Source organism: Salmo salar, chromosome ssa09, assembly GCF_905237065.1.
Source record: "Salmo salar chromosome ssa09, Ssal_v3.1, whole genome shotgun sequence".
NCBI classification, from domain to species: Eukaryota; Metazoa; Chordata; class Actinopteri; order Salmoniformes; family Salmonidae; genus Salmo; species Salmo salar.
Genome location: NC_059450.1, coordinates 104424110 through 104437576, shown reverse-complemented (window position 1 = coordinate 104437576; position 13467 = coordinate 104424110). Strand labels below are relative to the sequence as shown.

At 43.8% G+C, this 13467-nt stretch overlaps 1 protein-coding gene across 1 annotated transcript in view; it reads right to left on the bottom strand.

The window, feature by feature from the left end:
* Positions 1-1055: 1055 nt before the first annotated feature.
* The window catches only part of LOC106612322 (cyclic nucleotide-gated cation channel), a 37574-nt gene continuing 25162 nt past the window's right edge, over positions 1056-13467 (bottom strand). Inside the window, exons 6-12 of the mRNA XM_014213371.2 lie at positions 12562-12668; positions 12099-12358; positions 10103-10312; positions 3439-3717; positions 2578-2792; positions 2215-2446; positions 1056-1903 (exon numbers count right to left, since the gene is read on the bottom strand). Of these exons, the coding sequence (XP_014068846.1) occupies positions 1682-1903; positions 2215-2446; positions 2578-2792; positions 3439-3717; positions 10103-10312; positions 12099-12358; positions 12562-12668 (1525 nt within the window). The 3' untranslated portion in view covers positions 1056-1681. The remainder of the gene's footprint in view (positions 1904-2214; positions 2447-2577; positions 2793-3438; positions 3718-10102; positions 10313-12098; positions 12359-12561; positions 12669-13467) is intronic.

The window sequence follows — 13467 nt, the reverse complement described above, 5'->3', positions numbered from 1 at the left end:
CACACTCCACAAAGCAAGTCCTGCAGGCTCTAGTTTTGTCTTATCTTGATTATTGTCCAGTCATATGGTCAAGTGCTGCAATGAAAGACCTAGTTAAGCTGCAGCTGGCCCAGAACAGAGTGGCACGTCTTGCTCTTCATCGTAATCAGAGGGCTATACTGTATCAACACCGTGCCCACCAGTCTCTCTTGGCTAAGAGTCGAGGAAGACTGACTGCGTCACTTCTTGTTTTTATAAGAAATATTAACGTGTAGGAAATTCATAATTGTTTGCACTGTCAACTTCCACACAGCACTGACACACACACTTACCCCAGCAAACATGCCACCAGGGGTCTTTTCACAGACCCCAGGTCCAGAACAAATTCAAGGAAACATACAGTATTATACACAGCCATGAGTGCATGGGACTCCCTTCCATCTTATACAGTGAACAGCATACCTGGTTTCAAAAACGAATAAAGCAACACCTAATTTCAGTTGAATGCATTCAGTTGTACAACTGACAAGGTATCCCCCTTTCCCTCATGGCACAACGCCTCTCCTCCATGTGACCTACTTGTTGTGTGTATGTACTGATATGTATGTGGCTCCCGAGTGGCGCAGCGGTCTAAGGCACTGCATCTCACTGGATCACTACAGTCCCTGGTTCAAATCCAGGCTGTATCACATCCGGCCGTGATTAGGAGTCCCATAGGGCAGCGCACAATTGGCCCAGCGTCATCCTGGTTTGGCTGGGGTAGGCTGTCAACTGACTTGCCTAGTTAAATACAAATAAATGTGTAACTGATAGATGCATACACTATATGTCAATTATACATTATTTTGTCTGTACTGTCTTTTTCATTATGTGTCAGACTAGCTGTCACCATTGGCATTGGCTAATGGGGATCCTAATAAATCAAATCACCTGGGAAACCTGGATCATTTCAAATTTAAGAAAACCATTTTGAGAGACATTGCACTATACACCACATTAAAATGTATGTGTTTTCAAGTAATTGAATATTCATGCTTGGACATATAAGATTACCATATTTTATTAACATTTGACATTAGTCCTTATTTGACCTATAGTTGCCATTGAAGCAGATCTAAAGTATTTTTTTTAAATATTGTTGAAATTAGTAAAATTGTATGGAAATTGACATTCTAATATGGCATTGCTGGTATGACCCTCAGACTTCTCAACCGCCTGGTAGAGAGAGCTCTGTTATTTCCTTTTGACTTCTCAACTGCCTGGTAGAGAGAGCTCTGTTATTTCCTGTTGACTTCTCAACTGCCTGGTAGAGAGAGCTCTGTTATTTCCTGTTGACTTCTCAACCGCCTGGTAGAGAGAGCTCTGTTATTTCCAAAATAACCATCAAGTAAAAAAAAAACTATTGGAAGTTATTATTTGGGTTGTCATTAACAGGAATTTAAAGTGAAATAATTTCTTCAACATGTTTTTCAGGAGACAGTTTTGTTTTTACATTGTTGAACATACAGTAGCTTACAGGTAGATTCAGCGTTACACCATCATTAAATACAGCGACACCCTGCTTACAGACATAAACAACAAGAACAACAGATATCAAATCTGCCACAAATCTGCCACAAAAATATAAATCTAACTAAATAAAACAGAGAGTATATAAGATAAACGCTCTTCCAGCTGTCTCAATGGCGATACAGCGTTGTTGTCACAGTCTGATGTTGATCTCACTGCGTGCTCCGTCATCACCGCCACTCTCGTTGCCGTCGGCGTCGGACAGCAAACCGCTTCCGACGGTAACCGTGGTGCCGACGCTGTGTTCCAGAGCCGTGATTCGCTGCTTTAGACGTTGCTGCGCGGTGGCATACTCCATTTGTAAACGTGCCAACCGCGTCTGGAGACGATCCACACACGCCTCCAACTTCTCCACCTATAAGAGGACAGTAGTTAAGATGATGATGATGAGTATTATAATTCTGTAACCGGTTCACACACACTTCCAGTTTGTCTCCTATGTGAGGCCCATGAGGAAAATGAGTCTTCCGTATACTCTTAGTGGGGCAGTCTTTAAGGCTAGAGTCCTACGGGGGGCACTCCTTGAGGCTAGAGTCCTATGGGGGCAGTCCTTGAGGCTAGAGTCCTCTATGGGGGCCATTCAGGAAACACATAGGTCTTTAATGTGTCCACCTCAATCATCTTGCTATGCATGTTGTGCTTCCTTACAAACAAACAAACACACACCTTCTCCTCCATTTCCTCCACTCCCAGGCTATCTCCTCCCACTTCATCCAGTAGCCCCTCCTTCCTGAGGATGTCCCGCCCCCTCTGCTCCAACTGGGTTCTAGCATGAGGGAAGTCGCTGAGTGCCTCGGTCAGATCTCTCTTAGACAGACAGAACAGGTCAGAGTAACCAAGGCTACGGATGTTAGCTGTTCTCCTGTTTCCCATCTTACTGCCCCGGATGTTCAGGATGCTGACAGAGGGAAACACACAAACATTATAGTATTTATGTAACAACAATTAGACAAAAACACGCACAGTCGTGCAATCACACACACACACTAACACACACTCCCACGCCCACACACCCCCACCCCCTCCTACCTGATCTCCCCGAAGCAGCTTCCTGAAGTGAGCATGGCCAGCTGAGTAGCTCCATCATCTCCCACCACCGCCAGGCGGCCATCTTTAATAATGTACATCTCCTTCCCAATGTCTCCTTTACGACAGATATAGTCTCCTGGAGAGAAGACCTGGGGACGCAGCTTCAATACCAACTCTACTAGCAGGCCTGCTTCACAGTCCTGGAAGATACGCACCTAGAAGAGTGGGGGACAGAGAGGAGGAGAAGAGAGAGGAGGAGAGAGAGAGGCAGGCCGAGAGAGGAGGAGAGAGAGAGGCAGGCCGAGAGAGAGAGCGAGAGAGACAGGCCGAGAGAGAGAGAGAGCGAGAGAGACAGGCCGAGAGAGAGAGAGAGAGAGAGAGAGGGGCAGGCCGAGAGAGAGAGAGAGAGAGAGAGAGGGGCAGGCCGGAGAGAGAGAGAGAGAGAGGCAGGCCGAGAGAGAGAGAGAGGCAGGCCGAGAGAGAGAGAGAGGCAGGCCGAGAGAGAGAGAGGCAGGCCGAGAGGGAGAAGGCAGGCCGAGAGAGAGGCCGAGAGGGAGAAGGCAGGCCGAGAGAGAGAGAGGCAGGCCGAGAGAGAGAGAGGCAGGCCGAGAGAGAGAGAGGCAGGCCGAGAGGGAGAGGGCAGGCCGAGAGAGAGGCCGAGAGGGAGAAGGCAGGCCGAGAGAGAGGCCGAGAGGGAGAAGTAGAAACAGCTTCAATACCAACTCTACTTCAATACCAACTCTACTTCCTCACAGTCCTGGAAGTTACACACCTCGAGAGAGGGGGAGAGAGAAAGAGAGGGAGGTGAAGAGATTGGACAGCAAGTGTGTGAGAGTATGTGTTTGTGGGTGTGGGTTCTACCTTCTTCAAAGTCTCCAGGTGCACATTGATAGCGATCTCAGCCCTCAGTTTATTGGGCAGGCTCTTCAGAACTTCCTGTTCGTCTACCGCCTTCTGATTGGTCCAGAGGTAGTCAAACCAGCGAATGACACGGTGCTCCAGGTCACGGCTGACGTGTCTGAACTGCATGTAGTGTTTTACCTGGTCGATGCGGCTCTGGAACTCTGCCCGCGTAGCGTTCATGTTGGAGATCATGGCTCCCACATTCCCCACGATGCTGGCGAAGATCAACACGCCCACCTAAAATGAACATACCCAATATGTTAATATTCTAGGATTAAGACACCCAATATGTTAATATTCTAGGATTAAGACACCCAATATGCTATTGTTCTAGGATTAAGACACCCAATATGTTAATATTCTACGATTAAGACACCCAATATGTTAATATTCTAGGATTAAGACACCCAATATGTTAATATTCTAGGATTAAGACACCCAATATGCTAATATTCTAGGATTAAGACACCCAATATGCCAATGTTGCTAAGACACACAGTATGTGAAGGTTTCCACAGAGGGTTCTACATGGAAACCAAAAAGGGTTCTCCCTGGAACCAAAAAGGGTTCTACCTGGAACCGAAAAGGGTTCTCCTATGGGGACAGCTGAAGAACCATTTAAGAACCCTTTTTCCTAAGAGTGTATCTGATCTGGGGAATAAGGTGCACTATCTAGGGAATAGGGAGCACTATCTAGGATATTGATTTTAATATAATTAATTTTGAGAAACAGACATACAACAAAATATAGAATGTGGATCCAGAGGATAATATTTGAAAGTATTAATTAAAACGGTTGTTTCCAAAGTGGTCGTCGATGGTAAAAACAATACATATAATGATTAAAAGGCAAGACTAAATTACAAATTAACATAAATACATTCATTTATATTGACAAGTTAAAAGTGGCACTATTCACTGCAATTTTCCCTAACCTTCAATATCAATAAACATTTTACATTAAAACAATCTATAATTGCACATCATACCTATCATTCAGATAAATACACCTGACCAACAGCAGGGGGCACAAGGGGCAGTGAGTGGTTTCCCTTACTGAGACAACCTTGACAAATGAAAACCTTTGCCTGCTTTTTAAAGCTATTTCTACTTTTTCCCTGCTTGATCTCCAAGGGGAAGCTATTCCATAGACAAATGCCTGTATAGAAAAACCTGCTCCTCGTTGTAGTGTTTACTCTTGGGATTTTACAAGACAACACAAGCTCTGGTATTGTGACTGTGTTGGTTATAGACCATATCAATGTGGTTTTTCATATAACCTGGGGCACGATCATTTAAGAAATCATACATATAATTAAGTTGGTCCAATCTGGACACCAAAGGCAACCTCCCAGGACTCCTGTAGCCCCATGTGGGTCCTAAGGGGGGGAGGGGGGACTTTCAACATAAACCTGGTAACATTATGTTGGTCCTGGGGGGGGGCATTCAGCATATACCTGGTAACATTATGTGGGTCCTGGGGGGAGGGGGCATTCAGCATATACCTGATAACATTGTGGGTCCTGGGGGGGGGATATTCAGCATATACCTGATAACATTATGTGGGTCCTGGGGGGGGGATATTCAGCATATACCTGATAACATTATGTGGGTCCTGGGGGGGTGGGGACATTCAGCACAAACCTGATAACATTATGTGGGTCCTGGGGGGGGGGCATTCAGCATATACCTGAAAATTATGTGGGTCCTGGGGGGGACATTCAGCATATACCTGGTAACATTATTTTGCTTGACCTGAGTTAACTTGTTCAGCTGTTTTTGATAGCCCACTATACCAAGCAGAGCAGGCATAATCAGATGACACTGAATCAAGTTTGAGACAAGCAGTTTCTTACCTTTGATGTTAAAATATTTAGTGTTACGATATCAAAACGTCAATTTGTTCGCAATTTTAGAAAGAATTTTCGAAGTCTTCAGAAAGGGATTGATCTAGAGACAAACTACGATACGTTACACTTGTTTTAGATTCAATCTCCACAGTTTACCTTTATCTTGTCAGCCCTAAGCAATCTACGTTTTGTTAAAAACAAAATCAATTCAGTTTTTCCCAAATGTAGTGACAATTTGTTGTCCATCAACCAATCTCTGTAACAAAATGCAATTCCTTACTCAGGGTCTTCTCTATGTAATCTGTATCCTTCCCTGATACCAGCATGGTTGAGTCATCAGCATAAAGCAGGATTTTGCACTTTACTGTATCTGGCATATCATTAGGCCTCACTCCCCCCTATCTGAGATATTTACTGCAGCCCTCATCCTCCACCCGTTCTGCCAGTCACATTCTGTTAAAAGTCCCCAAAGCTCACACATCCCTGGGTACAGTTTACAGTTCGCTGCAGGTAGCGGCTGGAACGAGCTGCAACAAACACTCAAACTGGACAGTTTTATCTCAATCTCTTCATGCAAAGACTCAATCATGGACACGCTTATTGACAGTTGTGGCTGCTTTGCGTGATGTATTGTTGTCTCTACCTTCTTGACCTTTGTGCTGTTGACTTTGCCCAATAATGTTTGTACCATGTTTTGTGCTGCTACCATGTCATGTTGCTACCATGCTGTTGTCTTAGGTCTCTCTTTATGTAGTGTTGTGTTGTCTCTCTTGTAGTGATGTGTTGCTGCCTTGCTATGTTGTCTTAGGTCTCTCTTTATGTAGTGTTGTGTTGTCTCTTTATGTAGTGTTGTGTTGTCTCTCTTGTAGTGATGTGTTGCTGCCTTGCTATGTTATCTTAGGTCTCTCTTTATGTAGTGTTGTGTTGTCTCTCTCTTGTAGTGGTGTGGTGTCTCTCTCTTGTAGTGTTGTCTCTCTCTTGTAGTGATGTGTGTTGACCAATTATATATATATATATATATATATATATATATATATATATATATATATTGTTTTCATCTCCGTCCCAACAGGAGGCCTTTTGCCTTTTGGTAGGATGTCATTGTAAATAAGAACATGTTCTTAACTGACTTGCCTAGTTAAATAAAAGGTTAAATAAATAAATACAAATAAATGTGTAACTGATAGATACACACACTACATGTAAATTATAAATTATAAATAATAATAAATAAATACATGAACATATATTAGAAATTAGAGAGGCCCTAAAATGGATCCCTGTGGTACTCCACAGGATATTTCTTTGGCCTCTGACATCACCAACATTACATACTTGTGTTGTGTTGGTCAGATAAGACCTAAACCACTGCTACATCATTTAGACCCCTGCATTTCAGTTTCATCAGGAGAATATCATTGGTCCACAGTGTCAAAAGCTTTCTACAAGTCTAACATGACCATAGCTGTATAGTTCCACTTCTCACTTTCCTGCTTAATGTGGTCAAAAAGGTGGATAAGGCAAGTAGTGGAATGAGCTGTTCTAAAGCCAGACTGGAGTTCAGAAAGAGGATTGTTCTCCAGAAGGTATCCTTCAAGTTGATTAGAAACTAATCTCTCAACAACTTTGGATGAGGTTCTGAGGATTGACACAGGCCTGTAGTTTCCTACATTTGTTTTACTGCTCTTCTTGTGGAGTGGAACCATCCAGGGCTGTTTTGAGATCATTGGGAAACGTACCACTAGTAATAGAAAGGTTTACAATATGAGTTATCATTTTAGCAGTGACACAAGCACTATCCTTTATGAATCTTGCTGGAAGGTTATCCAGCCCAGTTGCTTTGTTGGTGCTCATTAAGCATAGTAGATTGGAAACTTTGTCCTCTGTTACCATGCACAGCTCAAACAAATCATTAGTGATCCTTTGCTATGGTAAAAGTTGTTAATAAAGACTGGCCATGGTGTCCAGAGTAGGTGGGTAACTTATTAACCAGATATGAGGCTATAGTTGTTAAAACTGGGTTAAAATAATTAGCAACCTTTGCCTGGTCATAACATGAAACATCATCAATATCCAGGTTAATACTACAGGATTTTCCCTTATGTAGAGCTTTTGAGCCATTGTCCTTTAAAATGTTCCACAGTTTACGAGGCTGATGTAAGTTGTCATTAACAGTGTCTATGTAATGTTAGGATTTGGCCTTATCCATTTTGTATCTTGCCTGGTTTCTACAGTTAATATAACCATCATAATCGTATTGTAGATTTGTCCTTCTGAATCTGGCCAGGTAGCGATCCCTTTTCCTTTTCTAAGATCTCAGAAGTGATCCATTTCCCTGACCGCTAGTTTGATTCTAATTTGTTTCATTGGAGTCAGAGAGTTGAGCGCAGACAGAAACAGATTGTTAAAAAGATACCAAGCTTGATCAAATCAAACTTTAATTTGTCACATGCGCCGAATACAACAAGTGCAGACATTACCGTGAAATATTTACTTACAAGCCCTTAACCAACAGTGCAGTTCAAGAAGAGTTAAGAAAATATTTACCAAATAAAATAAAATAAAAAATAATAGAAAGTAACACAATAAAATAACAATAACGAGTCTATATACAGAGGGTACCGGTACCGAGTCAGTGTGCGGGGGTACAGGTTTGTTGAGGTAAATTGTACATGTAGGTAGGGGTGAAGTGACATCACAGTTTAGTACATGAGACCAATCCAAATGTCCAAGTCCTTCTGCAAAACGTTCCTTTGAGTTTTGTTTTATAGATTGTACCTTCATGTAGTTATTACCTGTCTCTAGTAGCAGTTTGGATGTCTTACGGGTACAGCAGGTTACCATATGATCACTAAAACCAATATTTAAGACTCCTGACTGACAGACGTTCTCTTGGTCTGATACAATAATCAAATCCAAAGTTGATTTACTGTCAATACACACCCGGGTTGGCTCAACAATCAGTTGTTTCAGTCCAAATAACTGATTAAAGTTATCCAGGGCATTTACTAGTGTATTTCTCTGGGATGGTAACTGTACATTTGTATTAAAACCACCAATCAGAATACATTCTCTATCAGCCAATACATTGTGATCACAGCAATTCAGTTCAATCATAGACATTCTTCTGCTTAGGAGGCCGATAACACAGACCAACCAGTACAGGACGACATTCAGGAAGAAGTGTTTCTACCCATGCAACCTCAAGACCATCCATTTTCAGATCTGAACAAGGGATAAAATGCACATCCTTCCTAGTAAAAACACACTGCCACCATTTCAGTTTCAGATTATTCTATAAATGCTTAAACCTGGTAGCTCAACCTCATCGTCCTCAGTAGACCCATCGAGTCATGTCTCAGTCACAGCAACTACTGAAGCCTGGGTGTTAGAAGCCAGGAGTTTTAAGTCCTCTAATTTCGGCAGCAGGCTCCGTGCGTTCACATGGATAAAGTGAAGACCTCTCTGATTGAAACAGTCAAACATGTCATCTTCTGTGCCCACTGCTGATACATCAACTATCTCATCTAGATTTCACTCATCATCCCTGCTTGTGCCCAGCATCCCAATGTTTGGAACCACATTTACACAGCATACATTGCAAACAAGCGAAATGTTACTTTGAGACTTTACAGATTCATCATATGACAAGTGTTGGATATCTCCACACTTTATGTGATCAAACAAATCACAAATGTCATTAGCCACCGCATTGGAATTCTTCCTTACGGTCTTACCGCAGTTTGGGCATAGTTGTTTAGCTTGCTTTGTGGTGTTTGGGCCAGGACAGGGGTGTACATCACCACAGAGTAGCAGACTGAAAGTAAAAAGCAGCTTGTTAGGGTTAACACCGGTCTCAGCTGCGCTGCAGAGTTTCCTGTGTACATCAAGATAAGAGGATTCTACTGCACCTAGCACCAAGATAAGAGGTCTCTACCTCTTTGGGATACGATACAGTCCATGGAGAATAAGAGCACCTCCTCCCAGCTGCCCACTGCACTGAGGATAGGAAACATTGTCACCACCGATAAATCTACGATAATCGATCATTTCAATAAGCATTTTTCTACCGCTGGCCATGCTTCCACCTGGCTACCCCAAACCCGGCCAACATTTCAGCACCCCCCGCAGCAACTTGCCCAAGCCTCCCCATTTCTCCTTCACCCAAATCCAGACAGCTGATGTTCTGAAAGAGTTGCAAAATCTGGATCCCTACCAATCAGCTGGGCTAGACAATCTGGTCCCTCTCTTTCTAAAATTATCCACCGAAATTGTTGCAACCCCTATTACTAGCCTGTTCAACCTCTGTTTCGTATCGTCTGAGATCCCCAAAGATTGGAAAGCTGCCGCGGTCATCCCCCTCTTCAAAGGGGGAGACACTCTAGGCCCAAACTCTTATAGACCTATATCCATCCTGCCCTGCCTTTCTAAAATCTTCAAAAGCCAAGTTAACAAACAGATCACCGACCATTTCGAATCCCACTGTACCTTCTCCACTATGCAATCTGGTTTCCGAGCTGGTCATGGGTGCACCTCAGCCACGCTCAAGGTCCTAAACGATATCATAACCGAAATCGATAAAAGACAATACTGTGCAGCTGTCTTCATCGACCCGACCAAGGCTTTCGACTCTGTCAATCACTGCATTCTTATTGGCAGACTCAATAGCCTTGGTACTGCACTATCTAGGGAATAGTGTTCTATGTCAGACATAAAGTAGTCCACTATCTAGGGAATAGGGTTTATGGTATAGGGTTACATTATACACTCACCAGGAAGTCAAAGACCACGAAGAGGAACTCCTCATCTCGTACGGGTGGCGGTGTCTCTCCTATGGTGGTGAGGGTGAGGGTGGACCAGTAGAGGCAGTAGATGTAACCCCGCGACAGAGTGGTCTGGTTGGGATACACCCAGGAGTCAGACCCCAGTCCCAGGGCCTTGGAGAAGGAGTAGTACATACAGGCATTCCAGTGGATGATCACCTGGAGGAGAAACAGCAGGTTAGGGTTAAATCAAATTAACATTTATTTGTCAACAGGTGTAGACTAACAGGAAAAGCTTACTTATGGGTCCTTTTCCAACAACCCACTGGGCAAAAACTGGTTGAATCAAGATTGTTTCCTAGTCATTTCAACCCCTCAAATCTATGCAATAACGTTGAATCAGTAGCAGACAGACTCAGGGTAGTAGACAGACTCAGGGTAGTAGACAGACTCAGGGTAGTAGACAGACTCAGGATAGCAGACAGACTCAGGATAGCAGACAGACTCAGGGTATTAGACAGACTCAGGGTATTAGACAGACTCAGGGTATTAGACAGACTCAGGGTATTAGACAGACTCAGGGTATTAGACAGACTGAGGGTATTAGACAGACTCATTGGATTTGCTAAAAGTCATCAACGTAAGGGCATTTAGTATTTTTTTCACCCAACTTTTACCTTTAATCCAATGATAGGTAGCCTAGCGGTTAGGAGTGTTGGGCCAGTAACCGAAAGGTTTGTCGTTTGAATCCCCAAGCTGACTAGGTAAAAAAATCTGCCGATGTGCCCATGAGCAAGGCACTTAACCCTAATTGCTCCTGTAAGTCACTCTGAATAAGAGGGTCTGCTAAATTACTCAAGTGTGTGTGTGTGTGTGTTGGGGTGTCAGTATATGTATGTGTGTATGTGTGTATGTATGTGTGAGTGTGTGGGTAGATTCAGTGCAAAAGAGTTAGCTGGAAAAAGGGTCAATGCAGGTAGTCCGTGGTAGCCATTTGATGAGCTATTTAGCAGTCTATGGCTTGGGGGTAGAAGCTGTTCAGGGTCCTGTTGGTTCCAGACTTGGTGCTCTGGTATGCTTGCTGTGCGGTAGCAGAGAAAACAGTCTATGGCTTGGGGGTAGAAGCTGTTCAGGGTCCTGTTGGGTGGCTGGACTCTCCTCCTGATATAGAGGTACTGGATGGAAGGGAACTCGGCCCCAGTGATGAACTGGGCCGTTCACACCACCCTTCCCAGTGATGTACTGGGCCGTTCACACCACCCTTAGCAGTGATGTACTGGGCCGTTCACACCACCCTTTGAAGTCAGTGCATTGCAGTTGCCATACCAAGCAGTCGCGCAGCCAGTCAAGATGCTCTCAATGGTGCAGCTGTAGAACCTTTTGAAGATCTGAGGGCCCATGCCAATCTTTTCAGCCTCGTGAGAGGGACGAGGTTGTGCCCTCTTCACAACTGTGTGGGTGGACCTTGATAATTCCTTAGTAATGTGGACGCCAAGAAACTAATACAACCCCATTGATGTGGATATGGGTGTGCTCGCTCCTCCGTTTCCTGTAGTTCGCGATCAGCTCTTTTTTAATGTTAGAGTCTGTGTGTGTTTATATACTGGCTTAATTCTGTTTGCTTATTAGTATAGCTTCCTTGCTGATGAGCCCAAACTGGTATTCGATGTTGAATCCTCAGCCTCGCATACCCATGTGACCACCCTGTTTGAAACACTTTAGACAGCTGCGCCACCAAACAACTCGCCACTGGATGGTGCAGGTGGTGGCATTTTTAGCTGAGCTGTAAGTTTAACTAATTCAACTTGGTTACACATGCATGCTTGTGTGTGTAAATGTGTTAGTTTGTGTGTGTACCACATATCTCTCACCAGTGTGTGTGTGTGTGTGTGTGTGTGTGTGTGTGTGTGTGTGTGTGTGTGTGTGTGTGTGTGTGTGTGTGTGTGTGTGTGTGTGTGTGTGTGTGTGTGTGTGTGTGTGTGTGTGTGTGTGTGTGTGCACGTACCAGTATGTAAAGGACCAGGTTAGTGATGCGGAAGGCATTGGGGTAACTGGTCCTGGTCTCTGTGCGGTCGAAGAACTCGAACATGCGGTTGAACCGCAGCAGTCTGTTGAAGCGGAGGAGAGGAGTGTGTATTCCCAGAGATAGGTAGAACAGGTCAGTAGGCAGGATAGACAACAGGTCTAGTTTAAACTGAACCGTCTTCAGATAACTGTCTCTCAGCTTAGAGAGGTCCTTCACCAACAGACCCTGCTCCAGGAAACCTGATAAACAAACAGGTAGAGTTACACAATCAGTGTTAGGGCACAGGCTCAGGGTAGGCAGACAGACTCAGGGTAGGCAGACAGACTCAGGGTGGATATTGTCCTCCAATGCTCTTTGAGGAGGTGAGAACAGGGGACGTGAGGATTCAAGGAAAGAGAACAGAAACACGACAGAAACACATTGTGAGAAATTGACCTCTGACCTGTGCGTAGCCTGACGGCTGTGTCCAAGATGTAGAGACCGTCACACAGGTAGTCCAACACCAGCCACACGATGGCACCACTCGTCTGAAGCTCATCAAAACATGCCCTGCACAGAACACACAACAATTCTGTCACTACATTACTGTCACTACAATACTGTCACTACCTTACTGTCACTACATTACTGTCACTACATATCTTTAAGGTGAGCAAAGAATGAACCAGCCAGTCTGATGCTAGGTGGGGTAGCTTCAAATCAAGACACATTGTTGACTAAAAGGGAGTGGTCGAAATGTACACAATTTCCCTTGAGGAAAATGGGGGAGGGTCATCTGTTTAAAATTTGAATTTAGATTAAATGTCATATCGCTCAGGGGTTGATAATGAGCTGCTTGTTATAGTATCTCATCAGGGGTTTCACATTCTTGAAATAAAGTGGTGATCCTAAGACAGGGAATTGTTACTAGTATTAAATGTCTTATCGCTCAGGGGTTGATAATGAGTTGCTTGTTATAGTATCTCATGTGTGCCCGATGATGCCCCTCATCCCTGATGCTCTGCTGGGCGCTCAGTATCAAGTTATGTTAGTGTGGTCTTGATTACTATAGGCCATAGGCCTAGGCTACAGTGGCTTGCGAAAGTATTCACCGCCCCCTTGGCATTTTTCCTATTTTGATGCCTTACAACATGGAATTAACGTAGATTTTTTTGGCGGTTAATATCCTTTGATTTACACAACATGCCTACCACTTTGAAGATGCCAAATATGTTTTATTGTGTAACAAACAAGAAATAAGACTTGAGCGTGCATAACTGGTCATCCCCCCCAAAGTCAATACTTTTTAGAGCCACCTTTCGAACAATTACAGCTGCAAGTGTTGTGGGGTATGTCTCTATAAGCTTGG